Here is a 23,606-nt window from a genome sequence, read left to right on the forward strand (position 1 = left end):
CGACAAGCTCATCAACGGTGCCATTTTCGGATTGATGGGCGTGATGTCGGTCTTGGTGGTGAATTTCTGGCGGCATCCTCCCCACGCCGCTCACGAACACCACGAGGATTAGCGAGAAGTCAAATCTTTTGGGGGTCCGCCAAAGATCACTCCAATTTTTCATAAAGGATGTGCTTGCTCGCGGGAGGTAATGCTTGTTACTTTGCTTGATTCTTGGAGAAGAACTACTTACCACCATGAGACAAAGCTTCTTTATTTTTTTTTTCGTTGACTCACCTTATTGAATAAAAGGTGTTTTAGTTGAAACTTTCGCGTCAGCACAGGAACTTAGAACACTCTTCCGCGCTGACCAGCAAAACATTCTCCGGGTTTGTTTGTCCTGTTGGTTGAAAGTTGCCATCGATTTTGTTCTAGTTGACTGCAGTTCCTCGCGATTAAAGTCGCGTTGTTGGTGAGCGTACGCCGGTGAAACAAGAACTCCGCGCAATCGCTGTGACTCATCGCCACTTTCACTCGTATATATAGAACAAGTTCCTCACTTGCTGGCAACATTACAGCGCTTCTCGAGTTCGTTCTTCAAAGAGCTTCAGTCCAGTTCTCTTTTGGAAGAGTTCTTTTCTTGAAGTTTCTTTCGAGAATGACGATGATGGCTGCAGCAATGAGCTCGGGTCGATCAATCAACACGCGGTCGTGGCCGATAGGCGATGTTGGCGACGCTCGGCGAGGTCGTCCCATGTCCTGGAGGACGACAACGCGTGCGGTGAATGGAAACGCTGTCTTGGCTCCCGAGAGATTTCCTGGCTCTGGCTCGCTGCTCGAGCGCTCGAGCTACTGCCCTCGAAGGAACGTGGAGAGTTTCAGTATCAGAAGCTACGAAGTGGGAGAAAATCGCAAAATTTCAATTGCAACTCTTGCTAATCTTCTCCAGGTACGTGATGTTCTCTTTTCCTGTTGCGTTGTTTCTTGGTGATCACACTTTGCATTTTTATGCAGGAGGTGGCTTGCAATCACGCTCGTAATAACGGCTTCTCTGTGGACGGCTTCGCGACCACTCTGTCAATGAGGAAGTATGGATTGATATGGGTTATCACACGGATCCAGATAGAAGTCGAGGAGTATCCTAAATGGTACTAGAACTTTGATCAATACTGCTGCTCTTTGTGCTCAAAAGCTGATCGATTTTTTTCCTTGTTCAGGGGAGACAACATCGAGATTGATTCATGGTTCCAGTTCCAAGGCAAAAACGGTACTAGACGGGACTGGAGAGTGACAAACACGAGAACCGGAAAAGTGATCGCAAGAGCTACGAGGTAAGTTCTTTCAAGTCTAAAAGAAACTTAGCCAGAAGGATTTTTAAAAAACAATTTCTTGCAGCACTTTTGCTCTGATGAACCAGCAGACTCGTCGCTTGGCTCGAATCAATGACGACGTTCGGAACGAGTTTTGCCTTTACGTCTTGCATCCTCCAAGGTGAAGAAAAAAACAATTTTTTGAAGAGATCTCGTGATAAATAAGATCTGTTTAATTGTAGTTGGGTTTTCGTGGACGACGCTGTCACTAAGCCAATCTCCAAGCTCAGCGAGTACCAGCACGTCAAAGAGAACTTAAAAGTAAGTATCACAATTCGTCTTGAAAAGTTTGTGTCCCTAGATTCATTGTGTTCTCCTCTTTGCAGCCCTCTCTTGCGGACTTAGACATGAACCAACACGTAAACAACGCAACTTACATGAACTGGATACTCGAGGCAAGTTCATTTCACTCGATCCAATCTCCAGACAACAGAACTAATCTAATCTTCTCTTCTCCAGAGCTTGCCCCGGGAAGTTTACAGCAAGAACGAGCTCCACTCAATGACGCTCGAGTTTAGATGCGAGTGCAAACGAGAAAACACGATCAATGCCTGTTCCAGCCTCGAGATCAATGACACGAACGACGAATCAAGCTCCACTTTCACGCACCTCTTATATCTGGTTGGTAGCAACAAAGAAGTGAGCAGGAGTCGAACAACGTGGAGAAAACCAAGCTTTTAAAAAATTGATAAATTCTTGTTCAGTTCAGTTGAAGAATTTTGGCTTTAGCAAAATCCTCATTGAAGACTAGATGTTTGGGTTATTCGAAAGACAGGCTATACCAGCAAGTGCAAGACTATCCTAAACCAGCAAGAGCAAGATGAGGCATTTAATAGTTTTTAAGTTTAATATATATTTATAGTATTTTATTTATATTTATAAAATATTTTCTTCAAAAGAATATTAATTTCACTTTGTGAATGCATGGAACATACAAAATTAATTAGCCCAAAAACCTTAATTTATATATAGGAGCGAGTGGTCCAAATTGAAACCAATCTAATAGCTACCAAAATCCTATTATATTAATATTACCTTAGATCATCCCCTCCTCTCGGAATAATAAAAGCCCATTAAGGTTTTCTCAAGATCTGGAAAAACATCAAGAAAAGGCATTAGTGGATTTGTAGGTGGTGCCAATTATTTCTAATCCCTTTGTACAAAGTGTTTTAACTACTGTATATGCACAATTTTTGGAGGATTTATCTACTAAATGTAATGCCAAACTTTATAAACTTGCAGTCCAATTTACACAACACTTGATATGGTCCTTTCCACTAAACAAGGAGCCTCTTAGATAAACCATATACCATAAGATAGGGAAAATAGACTAACACCAAATCATCTATTTTGTATTTCACAAGTGGATGATGATAAAAGTTGTAGTGTTGTTGTTGTCCCACTTGTATGTGGCTCAGGTGTCCATCAAACTCTGCTCGGACAAATGGAAAAATGCTCGTCAAATATTGATCTTACGACCTTGCATCGGCTGCCCGTGGCAATGGTGAACATAAGCCCAACTCTGTTAGTAGTATTGAATCATGACCATATAAGAGTTTATATGGTGAAGCACCAACAAAACTTTGCACCCTTATGACATATGCATACTGAAGAGATGGCAAATAACCATCCCAATGTGAATGCTGAAAGTTCATATATTTCGTGATCATCTTTTTGAAGGTTTGAACAAGTTATTCTACCAAACCATCTGACTGTGGATGATAAACACTTGTGAAAATGTGGTATATCCTCAACCAAAATATTAAAAAGTGAAATACCTTAGCCATAAATGCAAAACCATTATCTAACGAATCCGCTCCGAACAAAAATGTTGGAACACCACTCAATTGAGGAGGAAGTATTCAACAGCAGTTGTAAATTGGCTAGCAAGAGCACCAACTTCCACCCAACGAGTCAAGTAGTCACAAGCAATAATGACATACTCATTGCCAACAATTGATCGTGGAAAATGTTTCATCAAATCAAATCCCACCAACTCAAATAAACGGGAAATTGCAATTTACTCTAACTACCCGTCTACAGCATGAAGAAGAATATTACGAACTTGGCACTAAACATAATTATACACATATTGGATAACACCATGGCACATTTTCGGCCAATAGAAATATTTATGTATAAGCTCTTGAGTTTGGACTTCTCGGGAGGTCATCCAGCCCAGTACTATTCAAATTCAAGGACACTTAACCCCAAATATCCCAAAACCCTTAACCGATTAGAAAAGGGGGTGCACTCTTATTCATGGGCCCTTTCCCTCTATATTTGAACCCCATGGATCGTGTCTCAAGTCATTCCCTTTGGTTGCTTACAATCCACCACGCTTCCCTACAAGTTCACGCCCTCGTGAACAGAAGCTGAGAGCTGTAACTCTCCTAAGAGCCCCACTCTCTTGACACCCTACCCCTCAGGTCGAGCCCAACAGAGCAAACTAGACCTGCCAGATGTCAATCAACATGTGGTGTGATTCCCCTAAGCCAACCAACAGAGTCGAGCCCAGCAGAGCAAACTGGACCTGCCAGATGTCAATCAACATGTGGTGTGATTCCCCTAAGCCAACCAACAAAGTCGGACCCGAGACCGCTTGGATACCCTAAGCCAACCAACAAAGTCGGACTCGAGACCGCTTGGATACTAAATGTAAGCTCCTGCCAGATGTCAATCAACATGTGCTGTGATTCCCCTAAGCCAATCAACAGAGTCAGACCCGAGACCGCTCGGATACCAAATGTAAGCTCCTAAGTTTGGACTTCCCGGGAAGTCACCCAGCCCAGTACTATTCAAACCCAAGGACACTTAACCCTAAATATCCCAAGACCCTTAACTGATTGGAAAAAGGGGTGCACTCTTGTTCATGGGCCCTTTCCCTCTATATTTGAACCCCATGGATCGTGTCTCAAGTCATTCCCTTTAGTTCTTTACATTATGCATCTTCTTGATTACATAACAATGTCCTATATACCCCCCTAAAATAGGAGAATCATGGTAAGCATGGAGAAAATATAGAATAAAGATCAAAGGCACCACCAACCGTAAATGATCATCAGAATCTATCCCCACAAAATAAATAAGACCGTCTTTAAAGTGATATTGAGAATGTAAATGCTGGAATAGCAAGTCATCAGCAAGTGATACAAGATTCTCAAACCCATTTCGAAGCCTTTGAATCCATGGCTTTAATTTAAGCCTTGCGAACCTCATCAAGTGAAGGTAGATCTTGCTCTGCACTTTGTGAACACTGAATATCAAATACAACAACCGCCGATAGTATAGAATTCTCATTTAGAAAATCCATAGATGCTAGAATAATAAAATCGTTAGAAACATGAGAAGAGAGCAAAGAAGGAAAAGGAGCTCAAGAAAGAGCATCAGTATCAGCCATAGAACTCCCCGAGTGATGAACAACATCAAAATCATATATTTTAAACTTCAAAACTACCGAGTAGTATGACCAACTAGATTCTTTCGCTTTAATAATGAAGTAATAGTAGCATGATCACCTTTTAATAATGTTCGAAAACTATATAGATATGCATGAAGTTTCTCAAAACCCTAGACTGCTGCTAAACACTCCTTCTCTATCGTGGAGTAGTTCACCTCTATTGGTTGTAATATATAACTTATATATACAATGGGACAGCGCTAACTAAGCATACTCAGGCTCTTTTGCATCAACACACTTCCAAGACCAATATTAGAAGTAGCTACATGCAAAATGAAATATCGAATGTAATTAAGATATGCCAAAACTGGGGGAATCGTCAATAACTCTTTGAGATCCATGAACGCCCGCTTACAATCTGCAGATTAAATTTATTCACGCAGGTCCCTTCGTTAATCATGCAACTCCTCATTTCCCAGATGCATCTTAGTGTCTAGACCTTCTACTGCAATAGCACCAACAAAACGTTGTTAACGCCAAGATCTCCACCCAGAAAATGGAGACTATCAATCTGGAAAATGCCAACAACGCTGATAAGTGTGACCAACTTCATCATACACCCAACAATGAACATCATGGCTATGACCACATTTTCACCCTTGTCTTTAAACTCGAGAAGCAACAACATTAACCTTTATTAGAACAGAACCATCTCCCATATGAAGTGGAGCTGAAGGATGTGCAGCAAGAAGTGGAAAAGGCAACGTCTCATAACGTTGTGCCAAGCGAAGGGCATCATCAATGGTGTCTAGAACAAGTGTATGCACAAATCCTACAAGAAATTGACAAAATGCTAGCCACAACATTCCTAGCTTAATCTGCTTTGACATATTTGGCTCCACATGTTGCAAGAGGCTTCAGAAACAAATGTCAAATTGCATTATCAACTCAGATGACCTTTGACGAAGATGATACAATTGTTGGAAGGCATTATCATAATCATTAGCATATCCGAATGTGCGTTTGAAGATGTTTGGGAGAATACTCTAATCCCCATGAGTGGTTGCACTTAAACCATTATACTATTGTAGTGTTGTCTATTAGAGACACATGGGAAACTCATGCAAACATCGAGCATCATCCCAAGAATGATATGTGGCAATCACCGTGAAGTGATAAACTCATGGTATACATTATCCCCATAATTCTCACAAAAGAACTCTAGCTAAACACAAGGATTGACACCAAAAGCAAGAGGAGTTATACCACATGCCGTGAATACCATCATTAATTGAGTTTGGTTTTTTAATTGCAATCATATAACCTCAAATAATTCCACCAATTGCTGCTCCAAAATCAAAGGAGGAGGAGATTACTACTTTGCCATAAAGATGAATGAAAAAGAAAGAGCAAAAAAAGAGAAATAAGAAAAAACATTACAAGGAAAAAGAGATCTAAACAATGAAAAAGTTAAATCTAAACCAAATTCCTGAAAGGAAAGAATAAAAGAAAAAAAATGGAAAAAGCTAGATCTAGATAATGGAAAAGCTAAATCTAAACCAAAATTCTAAATTCAAACACTCCTCAGGAATAATCAAAAGTGCCCCTCACCTCCACCAATGTAAGTGCATAGAATATAGAAAGGAAATACAAGAAATATGCATATCAATTAGCCCAAAAACCTTAGCTTATATATAAGAGTGAATGGTTCAAATTGAAACCAATCTAACCACTATCAAAATCCCACTATACTAATATTATCATATGGCATTGTAGCCGTACACTTGGACCTCATAACTTCATTTAGAATATCATCTTCATTTTATAAATTGCTTCTAGTAATTAATTAGTATTATAATTATTTTATCACCTTTAATTAGACTACTCTATTTGAAAGTAGCCAAAATCTTCAAATAAACATATTTAGAACCTATTTATAATTTGAACTATGAACTATGTTAAATCAGTACATGGTTCTATAAGAGGCTCCTTACTTAGTGGAAAGGACCGTATCAGGTGTTACGGCAAGTTGAACTGCAAGTTTATGAGGTTCAGCATGACGTCTAATAGGCCAATCCTCTAAAAATTGTGCATGTATAACAGTTGAAATGCTTCGTACAAAGGGATCAAGAACAATTAATACCACCTACAAATCCACCGATGCCTCCTCTTGATGTTCCTCTAGATCCCAACTCATCTACAAGAGAATTTTAATGGTCTTCCATTATTCCGAGAAAAGGGGATGATATGAAGTCTAAATGTATAGTTTTGATACTGTATACTAATATTAACGTAATGAGATTTTAGTACCTATTAGATTGTTTTCAATTCAGACCACTCTATAAGCAACAAAAAAAAAATGACTTGAGAGACAATCTATAGAGTTCAAATATAGAGGGAAATGGCTCATGAATAAGAGTGCACCCATTTTTCTAATCGATTAAGGGTCTTGGGATATTTGGGGTTAAGCGTTTTTGGGTTTGAATAGTACTGGGTTGGGTGACCTCCCAGGAAATCCAAATTCAGAAGCTTACATTTGGTATCAAAGGGGTCTCAAGTCCAATTTTGTTGGTTGGCCAAGGGAATCACACCACATGTTAATTGACATTTGGCTGGTCTAATTTGCTCCCGCTGGGCTTGACCCAAGGGGTAAGGTATCAAGAGAGCGGGGCTCTCAGGAGAGCTGCAGCTCTCAGCTTTTGTTCATGAGGGTATGAACTTGTAGGGAAGTGTGGTAAATTATAAGGAACTAAAGAGAATAACTTAAGAGACGATCCATGGGGTTCAAATATAAAGGGAAAGGGCCCATGAATAAAAGTGCACCCCTTTTTCTAATCGGTTAAGGGTTTTAGGATATTTGGGGTTAAATGTCCTTGGGTTTGAATATTACTGAGCTGGGTGATCTCCTAAAAAGTCTAAATTTAAGAGCTTACACACTCGTTCTTGTATATAAGTTAAGGTTTTTGGTAATTGATATGCATATTTTTTGTATTCCCTTCCTATATTCCACACACTCACAAGTTAAAAGTTAATCTAATTAAAATATATATTTATTTATTATTAATTTATTCATTTTAATTTAAAATATAACTTTGAGTTTGAGGTGTATAACCACAGTTTAATATAATATTATTAGCATAATGGGCCTTTACTTGCTTAGAGTTTTGTGTTAATTTAATATGTACCAATGAGTAGTAATTATGATTGTGTTTAAATATATGCATTTAGTTTAGATAAATTTACTTAGCTTTTTTCATTTCTTCTCTTTTGAATTTCTTCTTTATTTTATTTAACAATATACTCCTCCTTTCTTCTCCTCCTCTAATTTTAAAGTAGTAATTGATGTGTTTGTAGCTAAATAATTAGACTCAATTGAACATAATGTTCATGGCACATAATGTACCAAATTTGACTATGGGAATCCTAAGTAGTAAGGTAATCAAGTGATGATAATTGCCACCTATCAGTCTTATGATACTACCTAGGGTTTACATGAGTTTTTCAAATATGTCCAATGATAACATTATAGTACTTTTGTAGGTTTGAGCCTTTTCCCAAAGGTCTTCAAATGCACATTTGAACATGCTAATGACTATGACAATGCATACTTTTGGCTTCATGGTTCACTGCTAGAATCTCAGCCCAGCTAAATCAAGCTTCTCAACTGGCACTTTGGGTCATGCCCTGAGCCTTAACGTGACAAGAACTTGACAAGTTAAAACCAGAACCAAAGAAATTCTTGGCAACTCTCATGAATATGAAAAGCAACCAAGATTAATATGAAAATCTATAACATAATTCTGTGAGCCAAGAAAGAAAAATCAAAGAAGAAATCTAGATCGATGCCAAATAATGGAGACAAGTCTTTTTGAGCCACTACAGTTAATTAGCTATAGAAATATGCTAAGGGGAGGATATGCACCAAGAGGTTTAGCAAATCACTGGGATGAACATGTTTCACAAACATACAGACCACATTACTAGACTTTTTGGCATGGACTCAAACCCGCTTTCACCCTCTAGGCATGACTACATACTTTTAAGTCTTATGAGTATTGTGACAGTGTCCATTTGTAAACCAGCCTGTTCCCATCCATTGCCAAATTCGCAAACTCAATGATGCCTAGCTTGATGGTGCGGCAACTAAGGTAACACCATCTGGAGCACACCACGCTGTTGTATTAATGCTGAAAAAGAGACACCATAGTTGAACACATCCAATCCAAGGCTACTGAACTCTCTCCATTTTCCATGTATCATTTTGACGTTGAAAGCATATACATTTCCAACGATGTATTCCCCACAAAATGTGCTTATCTGGAGGCAAAGTCCTCTTTTCTCTGTCCATGTTATTGAATAAGTGCAGAGCCACCAAACCAAGCATTTAGATGTTTCACGATACAGCGCTTCATTGTGTCTCTCCGTAGCATGTCTTGTGTATGAATAGTCACTTTCTTTCTACGTATACTCTGAGTATTTCTCCCCGCGTGAAGGGAAGAATTTTACCTATAGTCACAACTTGGAGCGGGAGCGAGTAACTTGGAGCAGATCCTTGCGAAGAATTTTCCCTGTTGCTGACTTTGGAATCGAGGGTACAAAAGTCACTGCCCGGATCCTCTTATGAGAAGCGACCTGGGATAAAAAGGCAAGAATAAAGATCACTGGAGAAAGGAAACTGTGCTTTTTACCTGTCTCGCAATGAAATCCATAACTTCGTCTTTCGAGAGCGATTTTCCTTCTTCGCCGGATCCACGAACAACGCAGGCGAGAGGAATCTCACCAGCATCATCATCCGGGTACCTGGAAGAATATTTAAAACACGGCGTTGGCAAAAGATAAAGGTAGAAAATGGTGGTGTCTGCTTACGGAATAACGGCTGCGTCGGCAATGCCTGGATGAGCGAGAAGAAGAGCTTCCAGTTCCGCAGGAGCAACCTGGAACCCTTTGTACTTGATGAGTTCCTTGAGCCTGTCGACGATGAAGAGGAAGCCATCGTCGTCGAAGTAGCCAATGTCTCCGGTGTGGAGCCAGCCCTCTGGATCGATGGTGGCGGCGGTGGCGGCAGGATTGTTGAGGTAGCTTTGCATGATGCAAGGGCCTCGCAGCCAGAGCTCGCCTCGAGAGTGTGGAGGCAGTGGCTTGCCCGCATCCACGTCCATGACTTTGGCTTCGTGGTTCGCTGTTAGAAGCCCGGCCGAGCCGAATGGAGCTTCTCCACTGGCACCAAGACCAGTTGTCTCAGTCATGCCGTAAGCCTTGAGTGACAAGAACTTGAAAGTTAGAACCAAAACCAAGGAAAATTCCTGGACAACTCTGATGAACACATGCAAAAGTTCTAAGAACCAAAGAAATTCTTGGACAACTCTGATAAACACGAAAAGCGAACCAAAATCATGCAACAGTTCTATGAGCCAAGCAAGGAAAATTGAACAAGAAAACCATGAAGAACGAAGAACGTACCTGACTAAACTCTTGGATTTGTGGAAACTTTGCTAGAAATGCTTCCAAAGTTTCCTTGGCCAGTGGAGCAGCGCCCGATGCGGCCCTCTTCAAAGAAGATAGATCGTAGCTTTCCACAGCTGGGTGCTTGAGGAGCGCGACCACGATCGGCGGCACCATGGGCAGACTAGTGATCTTAAATCGCTGGATGCACTGGAGCATGTGGAGGAGGTCGAATTTCCTGACCACCACCATCGTCGCGGCGAGATAGATCATCATGCAGCCGCTATAGATGAGCCCGGCGATGTGGAAGAGCGGCAAAAGGATGAAGGTCACGACCTTGTCATCGTTGTCCTTGGGCTTAGAGGCGAGGATCGAGACCGCGGCGATGAGATTTCCATGAGAGAGCACCACGCCTTTGCTCGGCCCCGTGGTCCCCGACGAGTAGAGCAGCGCCGCTGGATCGCCCTGCCGGATTCTCACCGCGCTAGGGAATTTTCTCTCATCCACGCCGAGGAGGCTCTCGAATCGCACGAAGCGTGGATGATCCCGGAAGAATTTGGCGCCGGCATTCTCCCCGTCGAGGATCACCGTAGGGAAACCCTGGTCGTTCTTGCCGATCTTGGCGATCAGGTCCGGCATCGTCACGACAAATCCCGCCCTGGAATCTCGCAGCTGGCGCTCGATTTCGGCAGCGGTGTTGGCCGGATTGGCCGTGGTCGCGACGGCGCCGATGGAGAGAATGGCGGCGAAGAGGATCGGGAAATACACCGTGTTGCCGAGCAACAGGAGGACGACATCACCTTGGGAGACTCCGAGAATCGATGAGAGGCCCGACGCCACGGATTTGGCGAGGCGCTGGAAATCGCCGCAGTGGATCGTGAAGCCGGTGGTGGAATCGACGAGCAGCGGCGACGAGGAGTTGGATGGATCGGCGAGAGGCCCCGAGAAGAGCAATGCGGGGAGGCTGTGATGCGTTTGGAGAGGAATCGGGACTGGAGGGAACAAGCTGCGATAGATCCCGTCCTCTCCATAGCCGCCTTTTACCTCCGCCATAGCCATAGCCGGGAAAATATGATATGAACTCTAGGTTAGGGTTTTAGCGCATGGATTGTGTCTGGAAGGAGTGATGGCGGCTCAAGCTCGCGCTGTGGCGCTGTGCTCGCGCGATCGGCAAGAACGCGAGCGCAAGAGATCATCTCAACAGGTACTTGCATTTTCTTTTGGTGTCTAGAAGATTTCAAACTGTTCTATCAGCTACCAGCAGATCTCGTACCGCAAGCGATGGCGAGAGAGTGTCTTCGAGCTCGCGTTGTGACGATTGTCGGCAAGAACGCGAGAGAAAAAGATAATCTCACAGGTGCTTGGCCAGGCTTGTATTTTTCTTTGGTGCTATTTTGCTTGTCTTAGAAGAAGTCAAGCTGTTCTATCAGCCGTGGCGTGGACTAGCGAATCTCGTGGAAGAAAAAGGCCGTAGGTCTGTCAAGAGTTATTTTTTTCTCTGTGTCGAGCCAAGATCTAATTGGCAAATCTTTGATTGTCTGTTTTCTTTGCACGAGCTTGGCGGACGCATGAAGATAGGTATGATTTTTTCGTTTTGGCACTTCATAAGTTCGTCGTTTCGTGATTTCAGTATTTAACTTCTGTGTCAGATAGAGCTCCCAAATTCTATCGAGCTGCAAACTTTGATTAAGCGAAAGAGAAAGAGGCCGAATGGACCTGGGAAAATAAAGAAAGGCATCGCGATCGTGCCACACCTGTCGTTTGCCAGAGAAAGACGGGGAGATATGAGAGGAAAAAACTTTTTTGCGGCATTAACATCTTCTACCAAACGAGACGCTGTCCAGACCCACTTTTGACAAATTTCGCAAAGTCAGCCGAGACACGGCTAGCACTCAATGGTGCTCCGCAAAGATATGGTTGCAGAAATTATCCAGGTACGAGCGCGCACTCCCTCTATCAACTTGAGAGGAATTTCCTGCTTAAATCTTGCTCACCCATGTTTTTTTCTCTCCAGACAATCCGAGTTTGTTGATCCAAAGTTCTATCCCAGCGGGTCTCTCTAGAAGACGAGCGAAAGAAGAATGGTACGATTCCCTCCACCAGCAGCAGCAGCAGCAGCAGCAGCAGCATATCTTCTGTTTCTATTCAGTACCAGTAGCTTTGTTCTCGGCAAAAGGTATGAGCTATCGCCCGGCTGGACTGCTGTGAACAACGAGAGCTTGAAAGGGGCTGGAAGCGATGGCGGTTCTAGCTATCGGATTTTAAGAGCTGGGGAGGATCCTATAGTCAGTGACAATGGAAGCTTTAGCTTGGCCTTCTACGACCCCCAGGGAACGAACAGATACTTCCTGTGTGTGCTGCTCAACGTTGGGAAATCCAAGCCAGCTCCAGCCTCTCTCGTGGTTCCAATCTGGATTGCAAACTCCAACTCGTCATTCTCCGGCAAGGCAACTCTGATGCTCACAGGAACGCACAAAAAGTTCATACTTCTCGACTCCACCGGGACTTTGAAGTGGAGCAGCGGTAGCGTGGTCGGAATCTCCAGCTTGGAGCTCGATGAGACAGGGAACTTGATGCTGATCAGCGAAGATGGCAGCGTTCTCTGGCAGAGCTTCGAGCACCCGACGAATGTTCTCGTTCCAGGACAGACTTTGCGGCCGGGAATGTCGATCACAAGCGTCAACTCGAGCTCCCAGCAGCCGGGACCGTTTAGAGGCACTATGGAAGCGAGTGGCTTCGTGTTCTACGTTCTTCCAGAGACGGAGCCGACCATGGCCGATATGCTTCGCAAGCCGCAGCCGTATCAGGTGTGGAGCGTCGGTTCTAGCAGCAGCAGCCTCGAATCCGCCTTGAAGGTTTGCGACTCTTCCAAGGCGGTGATGGCCGTGACAAGCAGCGGCATCGTGATCTCCTACGAGCGTTCCAGCGGCGGCGAGTGTGGCGGCGATGGGAAATCCTTACAGGTGTATAGAAACGACGAGGATACAGCAGCGGAGACCCAGTACTGGAAGCTCGAGGAAAATGGCGACTTTGTTCTTCGCGGGTTCCACGAGCGGGAGCAAAACTGGGCGACGGTGTTCGCTCTCTCGACCCGGGCCAACGATTCGTGCAAGCACCCGACCGCGTGTGGGAGCTACGGGCTTTGCAACAGCCAGGGGAAATGCCAGTGCGTGGGAAACAAAGAACTGGACGATCACACCTCGCTTTCTTGCGGCGCTCCGTCCGGCGTCTCGGCCTCTTGCCTCGCGAACGAGGCCGCGAACCACCACTTCGTGAAGATCCCCTCCGCGACTTACTTCTCCAACGCGTTCTCCCGGCCGGATCTCCGCAGCTCGTCGCTGGAGGATTGCTCCGCCGCGTGCGCGTCCAATTGCTCCTGCGCCGCCGCGTTCTTCAGCCGGCGCGGCGGCGGCGATTGCTTCCTGGTGGACGAGGTCATGGGCAGCTTGAGCTTGGTAGGGGGCGGCGCTGGAGCGGAGGAGGGGGATTACACGGCGCTGGTGAAGATCCAAAACGCGCAGCTCATCTCGGCGCCACTGTCCGCTAGCCGGGGGAAGGGTCCGAGCAAATCCGCGCGGACTGCCATCATCTTCCTGGCGGTGCTGTGCGGTGTTCTAGCGGTGATGCTGGCGGCGGGCGGCTACATTATCAAGATCAAATATCCCCACGCTTACAACAAGATGATGACGTGATCGACGTGATTTTCAAATTTAAATGTCAGAATATGCTTGTGTCTAGGGGTTTGAGGTGGCAGTCACAAGCTGACATGTCTGATGACGGCACGCGTTTGTGTGACTGCCACGTCAAGCCCTAGACACAGGTGGCAATAATGCCAGATGACATGGCACGAGTGACGTGGCATTCTTTATTACTTGCAGTTCCCGCCGACCTGTGCTTCAAAGGTACTGTGATCAATGAATGCCAAAATCGAGGGAGTGAATGCCCTGGCTATTAGGTCAACCAGTCTAGATAGATCCCTTGTTGGATTGGAGGGCGGAAGAAGCCAGCGATGCCGCCACCGATTGCGAGTAGAAATCTCCATTCCATCTCCGCCATTCTCCTCCTGCTCTTGGCCGGGCTCACAGGATCGCGGCGAGCAGCGAATGCGAAGAGGTATGATCTTCCTCCGGGCTGGATGGGGAACAACACCCGGGGCGCGCTCACTGAGATCCGTCTCTCGGATGGGTCTTTCTATCGGATCCTCAAGGCGCCATTGATCGGCGGTCAAAGGCATGATCTAGAGGATGTTACCAGCGACAATGGCACATTTGCCCTAGCCTTCTTCCATCTCCACGGTGGCTTCTATCTCGCGGTGGTGCTCCAGGCCCCTGGCCATGGCGAGATCTCTTCTTCGTCTTCCTCTAGCAGTGCCATTCCAGTGTGGATTGCGAACAGGGGTGGCGCCGTGGATGACAATGCGACGCTGCTGCTCACTCCCCAGAACGGCAAGATCATCCTCCTCGATTCCTCTCATAACTTCCGGTGGGGGCCAAATTCGGAGGCGATCGCGGGCGTGGAGCTCTTGGAGTCCGGGAATTTAGGGTTCTTCACGGCACAGGGCGCGGTGGTGTGGCAGAGCTTCGAGCTCCCGCAGGAGGTGATCCTTCCCGGCCAGGCTCTCAAGCCGGGAATGCAGCTCACAAGCAGCGGCACGAATCGATCCAGCCTCTACACGGCCCAGATCCACGGCGATGGATTGGTCTTGAGCGCTGGAGATCCCAAGATGATCGTCCCACAGCCCTACTTCGCCTGGAGATTGAAGGAGAAGTGTGATGGATCACCGGCAGTTCTAGTATTCACCGGCGCAGAGATCACACTCTCCTATCCAGGCGCTTGCCGATCGCTGGCACTCTCCATCCCGCTCAACACCGCCGATCCTATTCTTCTCCCCTTCCTGCGCCTCAATCCAGATGGCGATCTCGTCGCTTACAAATTCCATCCTCGATCCGCGACCTGGGTGCCCGGATTCCAGCTCTCGGCTCTCCAGCCCGATTCGTGCAAGCTCCCCGACGCGTGTGGTACCTACGGCATTTGCGAGCTCGGGGGCAAATGCCGGTGCCTGGAAGTCCCACACCGCGGCGGCGAAAGCTACCGCGAGGGCGCGCCGTCAGCTGTACCGTGCGGTACTGCGCCGCCACTTGGCGCACCGCACGGGCTACCGCAGGCCGACCAATGCGCCGACGAATACGTCAACCACCACTTTTTAAACGTGAGTGGCGTGAGCTACTTCGCGGTACCGTTGGCGGTACCCGATATGCGCGGCGCGTCGCGCGAGAAGTGTGCCGCGGCGTGCCGCTGGAACTGTAGCTGTGCCGCGCTGTTCTTTGATAACCGGACTGGGGAGTGTTTCTTCGTGCTGGACGAGATCTTGGGCAGCTTGACGATCGATCCCGCGCGGAGCTCCAGCATGATCGCGATGCTCAAGTTCTCGAACAGCCGGATCCTCAAGGGGCCGCAGTGGGGCGCTACTTCATCGCCGGCGGGGATGGAGAGAGCAAAGAGGGCGATTCTCATCGCCGCCGTGGCTGGCGTGACAGGATTCGCGATGATCTCTCTGGCGGTCTGCCTGGTGATCGTGCTCGCGCGGCGGTCGAGATCATCCACCCAAGCGAATCTGGAGGAGATGGAGCTGGATCTCGTCTTGAGCGGCATCCAGGGGCTGCCACAGCGATTCCAATACTCCGTTCTGGAGGCCGCGACGTGGGGATTCTCCAGGAAGCTTGGAGCTGGAGGATTTGGCTCGGTCTACGAGGGATTCCTGGAGGATGGCAAGAGAAGCATCGCGGTGAAGAAGCTCGAGGGCGCCAGCGCGCAGGGCGCGCGGCAATTCATCGCCGAGGTCGCGACCATCGGCAGCATCAGCCACATCAACGTCGTCAAGCTCTGTGGATTCTGCGTGGAGGGATGCCACCGGATGCTCGTCTACGAGTTCATGCCCAATGGCTCGCTCGATCGCTGGCTCTTCGTCTCGAATCAAACACCGGAGCATCCGCGAGGAGTCCTGAGCTGGGATCGCCGGGTGGAAATCGCGCTGGGCACTGCTCGCGGGCTGGCCTATCTCCACGAGGAATGCCGCGAGCCCATAATCCACCTGGACGTGAAGCCCCAGAATATCCTCCTGGATGAACGGTTCGTGGCCAAGGTCGCGGATTTCGGAATGTCCAAGCTGCTGGGCGGCCGCGATGTGAGCCACGTGGTGACGTGCGTGAGGGGGACGCCTGGTTATTTGGCCCCGGAATGGCTGCTCCATTCCATCGCGACCAAGAAATGCGATGTCTATAGCTTCGGCATGGTTCTCCTGGAGATCATTGGCGGGCGGAAGAATCTCGAGGTTTCCAGGATGAACAGCGATCTGGCGTGGTACTTCCCGGCGTGGGTCGTGAACGAGGTCAGGGAGGGGCGATTGATGGAGATTGTGGACGAGAGGATTAGGGCTCTTGTGAGCGAGAAGGCGGCGGCGCAGATGATCCGGATCGCGCTGTGGTGCGTCCAGGAGAGCGCGGCGTCGCGGCCGACGATGCCCGAGATCGTCCAGATGATCGAGGGGCACAGGGATGTGGAGGAGCCGCCCATGGCGTTCCATTTCGCGGTCCAGACAATGGTGGACATCACGGCGTCCAGGGATTGCTTGTCCATGGCCTATGTCACTCCTCCCAGCTTCGATGTCTCGAGCTTGATCCGGTGAGAAGATCATCCAGTAGAGGAAGAAGCATCTTTTTTTAACACAAGAATATTCTCCTTGGCGCGAGTTGTAAACTCTTAGGGTTCTTCTTTCGGTTCATTAGTAAGCCCTAGTGGAATGGCGCTTGCGATTTCTTCCGGCCGCGGCAAGGCGATCCAGCTCCAGCCGGTCTCGCACATCGCGTTCGTGGTACGTGACGCTGCTGATTCGGCCAATGTGCTGCTTGTGCGATCGATCGCTGCTGCCGATCTGGAGCCGGGCGACTCCGAAATCTGGGACCTTCCCTGCTTCGATCTGCCGAGGCTCGGCAAGCGGCAGCAGCTGAGAGGCAGCATTGATCATCCACAGCTCGTTTGCAGCGTGGAGGCGGCTCTTCGAGAGGCTGGAGTGAGAAATTTTGCCATTGAGGAGGCTATTGAGAAGGTGAGGTCTACTTTTTCTTTGCCTTTGTTGGACTTTAGTGTTTGATATGTTGCGTTTTTTCTTCCTCTAGGTGCAAGCGCTGGTGCCTACGCCTTTACATTTTGTCAGCCTTTGGAAAATTGTTAGAGAGCCAGATTTTGGACCCAGGGCCCCGATACAAACCGTGGTGTTGATCGTGGAAGCACCACGATATGTGTCGTCCTTGGGTGGGTTTGATCTTTTTGTTTTTCTTTCTTTATCTCTTCATACGAATGTATCTTTCATCCAGGTTCTTGTGAGTGGTTTGATCGTCAGAGAGCGCTGGAGCTGCTTGTGAATGAGACTCGTGATGCCGAACGCGTCGGTGTTCTCGCTGCTAGTTTTTTCTATCCCTCGTTTCCAAAGGGTACTTGCAGCGATCTTAACTTGGAGTGTTTCTACCAGGTTTGTCTTGTGATGTTGTTTAAGATTATATGCCATTAACATTGGATGTTTTGGCAGGAGTATCCCCCAGGAGTGTTAGTCATTCCTATGCTGTCGCGAACTTTGAAGCCTTTTTGCAAAACTAACTTGGTCATAAGCGCACCGACGAGTTCACGGTTTTTAGATGCGGACGTGAACATCAATGATAGTACATTTACTGGACAGGCTTTGATTGTAGATCCTGGTTGCTCAGTTCCGGCATATAACGAGGTATGGATTCTTGTTTTTCGTTTTTCAATTTTCTTTACAAGAGAACTTTCTGCAGAACAGCTGGTTGCAATCGTTAGATTATTGCCCAAAAAGCTATTTGTTTTTCTAACTCATCACCACCTAGATCACACTGAAGGTCTCCCCGCTGTTAAACAAGCCAACTCCGGGGCCATCGTCATAGCGCACGAGAAAACACTCAAGAGAATTGGTCCAGGTTTGTGTGAAATCTATTCAAGTGCTCATGCAAAATTGTATGAAACAGCTCTTTATGGCATCAAGTATGTATCAGTAACTGGTGGAACGAAGCTACTTATCAGCGGACAACGTTTTGAGATCATTGCCGCTCCTGTAAGCTGTTTACGTGATCTATTCTTTAGGCAAGCAAGCAAGCTTCATTGTCATGGCAGGGCCACACGGATGGACATCTTTGTTTGTTTCACCTCGAAACTCGGACTCTTGTCGCTGGCGACCACTGTGTGGGGTATGCATAAGTTTTCCAATCGAGTTTCTAATCGACGAGAACTCTTTGCAGTGAAGGAAGTTCCATTGTTGACGGCAACTCTGGAGGAAATCTTCATGTAATACACCAGGCTCTTTTATGCTTTTATTCTGATTCTTTTCTCCTTGCGTTTACAGGACTACATGAACACTAGCCATCGCCTGTTGGAGCTCGCGCCTAAGGTAGTGGTGCCGATGCACGGACGGCCCAATCTCTTGCCTTTGCAGCTTCTCAAAGGATACATAAAGTGAGTGATCTCTAAAGCAAATTCGCTGGTGGCAACACGTAACTTTGTTTTTTCAGGCATCGGCAAAGCAGGGAAGCTACTATCTTAAAGGCTATCGAGGCCGGCGCAACGAGTGCGTTCGCCATAGTTTCCAGTGCGTACAAGCAGACAAACATATTGCTCTGGCCAGCAGCGTTGATCAACGTAAAGGTTCACGTCGACCACCTGCAAAGGCAGCAAAAGCTACCACAGGTATAATTCTCACACCAGCGCTGCTATCGTGTATCGGCTAAACATCTACCGCGTTCTCATCGCAGGGGTTTCCCGTGGAGAAATTCAAGCGTAGCTGCGGACTCGCTTTCAAAGTGCGATGGTTTGCGAGATTCATCGGTTCGTACGCTTTCCAGCGTAACGCATGGAGACTCCTGCTATGCCTTGTCGCGATTTTCTTCGTTTGGTACAAATGGGGCCAGGGATCGGGCGAGGAAGAAGAGTGGTGAATCTACCAACTTTGATAGGTGACTATAAAACTCTCTTATACAGCATGGGACTAATATAATGCTCCTGACAATGTTATAAACAATGTATATACGCAAATTTCTTCCTTCTAGAACAAGGTGGTGGATCGTCAAAACTCTAAGATATGATAGATTCAATCAGACAAAGAAACTCTAGCTGATACGTGTAACAATGATAAGAGCTGGTCTTGAAAACAATGCATATAGCGAGCTTGACTAAGCCTCGTAAAAGCAGGAGCCTCTGCTAGAGTAGAAGTGATACCTGGCATTCCACCAAGGACGCTGCTTTAGACAATGTGACGCCATGCTTGAACACCACGCTTGATTTTCCCCTGCGTTGAAGCTTTCCACCGCCCGCTTTTCTTTTCTTTTCTTTTTTTTTTTCTTTCTCCGAAGTATTGCTTCGTCAGTAGCTTCTCCAGTCCCTTTATCAAAGCGAGACGTTGATAGCTCTCGACAGAAGAACGCTCGCTCGATCGAAGAAGAACCGTGCCGAAAGAAAGAAATCTACTTGGCTTTTGCTCGCTGCGACGATGGCTCGTAGAAGTTTTTGCTGCTCGATCACCACGGTGGTGGTGCTGGTCGCGGCATTCTTGCCGCTGCTGTGTGGAGCTCAAACTTTCCCAGCTCCGGCACCTGGACTGGCCTATGGATTCTACAACACCTCCTGTCCCAGCGCCGAGAGCACCGTCCAGCAAATGATGCAGTCCATTCTCACCTCCAACATCTCCGAGGCCGCTGGGATCATCCGGCTCTTCTTCCACGACTGCTTCGTCCAGGTTGCTCGACCTTTCTCTCTCTCTCTTTGTTTCTTCCGAGTTGTTCTAGGAACTTTGCTGTGATCGCAGGGATGCGATGGCTCGCTTCTCATCAATGCTACCAACGGGGAGCTCTTCTCGATCCCGAACTTGACCATTCGTCGCTCTGCTATTGCCATCGTGGAGCAGATCAAGGCGAGATTGGAGTCGGCCTGTCCGAACACTGTCTCTTGCTCGGATATACTCGTCTTGGCTGCTCGAGAATCCGTGACCCAGGTACTACCAAAGTCCTGTAAGCTTTTGTCGTGCCAAACCTCACAACAAATCATGTGATCCTTTGCTGTGTTCTTGCCTTCTAAAAGGCTGGAGGACCATCGTTTCCTGTTCCAACCGGACGTCGCGACGGCACGACCTTCGCCACTAACCAGACTGTTCTCAGCTTCATCCCGGCTCCCAGCTTCAACTTCTCACAGCTTAACTCCTCCTTCCAGACCAAAGGCTTGAACGAAGCGGACTTAACAGCTCTCTCAGGTAAAGCAAGCTCCAAAACTTCTCTTGGACCGTTCCAAAAACTCTGTCCTCGCTGCCGCTGCTTTCAGGAGCTCACACCATCGGAATCGCGCACTGCTCGGCCTTCATTGGGAACCTGTATCCCAACGTCAGCTCCCGTTTCAACTCTTCCTTTGCACAGACCCTGTTGCAGTCCTGCCCAAGCAACACTTCCAACAACGTCGTCAACATGGACCTGGTCACCCCGAATGCCTTCGACAGCCAGTACTTCAGCAACGTTCTCTCTGGCTCCGTCGACTTCGACTCGGACGCTGCTCTTCTTAACAGCACCACCACGCAGAGCAGCGTGCAGGCTTTCGCAGCGAACCAGACCCAGTTCTTCAACCAGTTTGCCGTGAGCTTCATCAAGATGAGCATGATCGAAGTCCTGACCAACTCGAGCGGGAACATTCGCAATGTCTGCTCGGTCTTCAACTCCAACAGCAGTAGCACTATTAGCCTGAACTCGTCCCCTGAGAACTTTGTCGAGCAAGTGTGAGATTCACATTATTTGGCAATATCTACAAGCGAGACTTTCATCACCGATCTCAGTAATGAGAAACCTGTTGTTCTATGGGAGCGTTGTAGTGTCGCCTGCGAAGTTCTGATTCCGGCTCCAGAGGCTGTTGGAGGTAGAGTCTTGTGGGATCGTTTGGATCGATATATCTGGGAAAAGAACAAAAGTTCAATCAGATTACCGCACGAGGAAAACGACCAGACTCACGCATGGCGTATCATGTCGTCCACCGGTGCCTGGGTCTCTGGAATGGGATTTTGAGCAGCAGCACGCATGGATTCAGTAGCACGGATGGATCGCAACAGGCCGAAGAAAATAGGAATGAAAGTTCCAACACCACCTTCTTTGAACAGAATCTTGAAAGGATATGGAGCGTAGAGTGCGGGATTGGCACCCTCTTGAATAACCTTAAAAAAACAGAGAGAAGAAAGTCACAAACAAATTTCGATGAAGGGAAAAACGATTTCTTAAGTCTGAAGAACTAGAAAAATTAACGAAAGGAAGGAACTTACAGGATGGACCTTCCCGGATAAGTTGTTGCAAAAGAAGATAGGCTGGTTGAAGCTCTCTTCGTGAATAAACATCTGTGGCAACAAAGGAAAAAATCACAGCTTTGTGAGGAAAAGGAGAAGATCTTGCAAAATAAATGCTATGCGTAAATTACCAGAGGCATGTCAAACGCGAAGAAATTCCCTACTGGCTGTCGCGCAACGAAGACGAGGCGAATATTGGACAGATAGATCGTCCCCTTGGTGACGATCTTGCCACTGGGAACACTGAAAAACCCAAGGAAATCCATGACTCGATTGAATCGATCGAGAATGCAATGCTTACTCTGGCAGCTTCTCGACCTGGAACTCCACGCCATCTCTGGCGAGCGCCAGAACCTCGTTCACAAACGGCAGCGGGAACCCGGATGGATGGAGCTGCGGATTGAGCGCCATCGTCAAACCCTAAAATTTCGCCCAGAGAGGAGGACGAAGAACCCTAATATCTGAGAGGGGTTTAAGATAGAGTCGAGCTATGGTGTTGCGCCAATGCGTCTCGGCCCCGGCGGCGCTCGCCAATCGCTCGCTCTTCCCTTCCAAGGACTGGTGCATTGCGCTCCAGAGCAGTGGGCGCGTCCAGCGCGGTTTCCAGTCGGCGGTATGCGTCCACGGGCCAATGCTGGGCAGGATTCGCGCGAATGCGACGAGGAAGAAGCCCGTGTCGATCGATTCTCTCAAGAACAAGAGCCCTCCGCCAGTGGTGAGCTTGACAGGAGTGTCGCCGCATCCAAATGTTTACAGGGATTTCTCGGATGGAGACGACGAGGCCGAGCCAGAGGGTAGCGTCATCCAGCTCAAGAAATCTCCCTCGAGCAAGAAGAAATCCAATGCCAGGCCGCCAAAGAAGGAGCTGCGATTCAGTGACTCCGAGGAGGAGCAAGAAGAGATGGATGCTCAAGCAAGTGATAGTGATGAAGAGCTAGAAGAAGAAGATGATGATGATGATCAAACCGGAGAGATATCGCGAAAGCCAGTGCTCACACTTCCGCAAGAGAAAAACGTGGAGGATCTCATGAACAGCTCCCGAGCGATTCTCTACGAGAGATTCGTGTTCAAGCATCTCGGAGAGAGGCCGACGAGGCAGCTGTTTGGTTCAAACATCCACGTCCTGGGCAACGCGTCCCGGGTGAAGATAAACTCGGTGGAGTTTATCAAGAGCAGCGATGGGATCAAGGACTGTCCCATGGATGGTTTTCCAGAGGTGGCTTTCGTTGGGCGATCCAACGTCGGGAAGTCCTCGCTCGTGAATCTTCTCATGGAGAGGAAGAGCTTGGCTTTGGTGTCGAAGAAACCCGGTAAGTTCTTCACGGTTTTGATCTTCTTCTTGGAAGAACTTTGGAATTTCTTTTTGCCAGGGAAAACGCAGCTTATCAACCATTTTCTCGTCAACAAGCGATGGTATCTGGTGGATTTGCCGGGTTACGGGTATGATCTTTCAGCGTTTCTCGTTGTTCTTCCATGGTTTTAACTCTTGGTTTTGGTTTCTTAGTTTTGCAAGCGCTCCAAAAACTTTGTGTGTCAAGTGGAACGAATTCACCAAGGATTACTTCCTCAAGAGGAAGACGCTCGTCATGGTTGTCCAGCTGATCGACTCCTCCATCCCCGTGCAGCAGATCGACATCGATTGCGCGACTTGGCTCAAGCAACACAACGTAAGTCTCGATCGAGCGAGCGAGTATTCGCAAAAACTCCTTTTTTGTTGGTTTTAATCCTTGGTTTCTTGGCGATCGTAGATCCCATCGACGCTGGCTTTCACGAAGTGCGATCGAAAGAAGAAGAAGAGGAAAACCGGAGGAAAGCATCCGGTGGACAATGTGGTGGAGTTCTTGCAGCAAATGAGGCTGGTAACTACGCAAACTTACCCGTGGATTTTGACGAGCTGCGTTACCGGGCAAGGCAGGGACGAGCTGATGATGCACATAGAAGAGTTTCGAAATTACTGGCACAGTTAAAAAGTAAATCTCGGTTAAAACAGAGCGGGGTTTAACAAGCGGCGCCGCTATGGGCGAAGCGGCGCCACCAA

The 23,606-nt window shown here is 47.4% G+C and overlaps 8 protein-coding genes across 12 annotated transcripts; 6 read left to right on the plus strand and 2 right to left on the minus strand.

The window, feature by feature from the left end:
• The first annotated feature begins 268 nt into the window (after positions 1–268).
• LOC9659810 (oleoyl-acyl carrier protein thioesterase 1, chloroplastic) lies at positions 269–2,233 on the plus strand. Its single transcript, XM_024684071.1, has 8 exons — positions 269–368; positions 425–928; positions 994–1,127; positions 1,197–1,310; positions 1,375–1,470; positions 1,532–1,610; positions 1,676–1,744; positions 1,809–2,233. The coding sequence occupies exons 2-8, from the start codon at positions 638–640 to the stop codon at positions 2,028–2,030; spliced, it is 1,005 nt and encodes a 334-aa protein (XP_024539839.1). The 5' UTR covers positions 269–368; positions 425–637; the 3' UTR covers positions 2,031–2,233.
• Positions 2,234–9,059: 6,826 nt separating this feature from the next.
• On the minus strand, positions 9,060–11,261 carry LOC9659306 (4-coumarate--CoA ligase-like 5). Its single transcript, XM_024683949.1, has 4 exons — positions 10,210–11,261; positions 9,616–10,004; positions 9,438–9,549; positions 9,060–9,381 (listed from the first exon to the last, which is right to left on the minus strand). Exons 1-4 carry the CDS (start codon positions 11,248–11,250, stop codon positions 9,262–9,264), a joined length of 1,662 nt encoding a protein of 553 aa, XP_024539717.1. The 5' UTR covers positions 11,251–11,261; the 3' UTR covers positions 9,060–9,261.
• A 49-nt stretch (positions 11,262–11,310) lies between these two features.
• Positions 11,311–13,926, plus strand: LOC9659811 (EP1-like glycoprotein 2). 5 transcript variants are annotated; one of them, XM_024683953.1, is made up of 6 exons: positions 11,311–11,395; positions 11,446–11,548; positions 11,602–11,665; positions 11,748–11,769; positions 11,841–12,125; positions 12,206–13,926. In XM_024683953.1, the coding sequence occupies exon 6, from the start codon at positions 12,273–12,275 to the stop codon at positions 13,881–13,883; it is 1,611 nt and encodes a 536-aa protein (XP_024539721.1). In that variant the 5' UTR covers positions 11,311–11,395; positions 11,446–11,548; positions 11,602–11,665; positions 11,748–11,769; positions 11,841–12,125; positions 12,206–12,272; the 3' UTR covers positions 13,884–13,926. The 5 variants fall into 5 exon arrangements, with proteins under 5 accessions (XP_024539721.1, XP_024539720.1, XP_002978912.1 ...); XM_024683952.1 differs by having other exon boundaries at positions 11,602–11,769; positions 11,822–12,125; XM_002978866.2 differs by having other exon boundaries at positions 11,446–11,769.
• Positions 13,927–14,044: 118 nt separating this feature from the next.
• On the plus strand, positions 14,045–16,947 carry LOC9659307 (G-type lectin S-receptor-like serine/threonine-protein kinase SD2-5). The gene has a single exon (XM_002978867.2). It carries the CDS (start codon positions 14,201–14,203, stop codon positions 16,874–16,876), a length of 2,676 nt encoding a protein of 891 aa, XP_002978913.2. The 5' UTR covers positions 14,045–14,200; the 3' UTR covers positions 16,877–16,947.
• A 34-nt stretch (positions 16,948–16,981) lies between these two features.
• LOC9659308 lies at positions 16,982–19,333 on the plus strand. The gene is made up of 11 exons (XM_002978868.2): positions 16,982–17,296; positions 17,367–17,502; positions 17,565–17,719; positions 17,777–17,968; positions 18,029–18,182; positions 18,231–18,316; positions 18,376–18,449; positions 18,501–18,546; positions 18,605–18,714; positions 18,771–18,945; positions 19,011–19,333. The coding sequence occupies exons 1-11, from the start codon at positions 16,991–16,993 to the stop codon at positions 19,191–19,193; spliced, it is 1,617 nt and encodes a 538-aa protein (XP_002978914.2). The 5' UTR covers positions 16,982–16,990; the 3' UTR covers positions 19,194–19,333.
• A 269-nt stretch (positions 19,334–19,602) lies between these two features.
• Positions 19,603–21,090, plus strand: LOC9659309 (peroxidase 12). Its single transcript, XM_002978869.2, has 4 exons — positions 19,603–19,990; positions 20,060–20,245; positions 20,332–20,500; positions 20,569–21,090. The coding sequence occupies exons 1-4, from the start codon at positions 19,745–19,747 to the stop codon at positions 21,015–21,017; spliced, it is 1,050 nt and encodes a 349-aa protein (XP_002978915.1). The 5' UTR covers positions 19,603–19,744; the 3' UTR covers positions 21,018–21,090.
• Positions 21,004–22,026, minus strand: LOC9659540 (UPF0664 stress-induced protein C29B12.11c). The gene is made up of 5 exons (XM_002978992.2): positions 21,870–22,026; positions 21,700–21,811; positions 21,548–21,619; positions 21,243–21,442; positions 21,004–21,184 (listed from the first exon to the last, which is right to left on the minus strand). The coding sequence occupies exons 1-5, from the start codon at positions 21,977–21,979 to the stop codon at positions 21,067–21,069; spliced, it is 612 nt and encodes a 203-aa protein (XP_002979038.1). The 5' UTR covers positions 21,980–22,026; the 3' UTR covers positions 21,004–21,066.
• On the plus strand, positions 22,023–23,557 carry LOC9659812 (GTP-binding protein At2g22870). Its single transcript, XM_002978870.2, has 4 exons — positions 22,023–22,878; positions 22,939–23,008; positions 23,073–23,235; positions 23,317–23,557. The coding sequence occupies exons 1-4, from the start codon at positions 22,059–22,061 to the stop codon at positions 23,533–23,535; spliced, it is 1,272 nt and encodes a 423-aa protein (XP_002978916.2). The 5' UTR covers positions 22,023–22,058; the 3' UTR covers positions 23,536–23,557.
• The last annotated feature ends 49 nt before the right edge of the window (positions 23,558–23,606 follow it).

This window comes from Selaginella moellendorffii, unplaced genomic scaffold (assembly GCF_000143415.4).
Source record: "Selaginella moellendorffii unplaced genomic scaffold, v1.0 SELMOscaffold_39, whole genome shotgun sequence".
Lineage (NCBI taxonomy): Eukaryota > Viridiplantae > Streptophyta > Lycopodiopsida > Selaginellales > Selaginellaceae > Selaginella > Selaginella moellendorffii.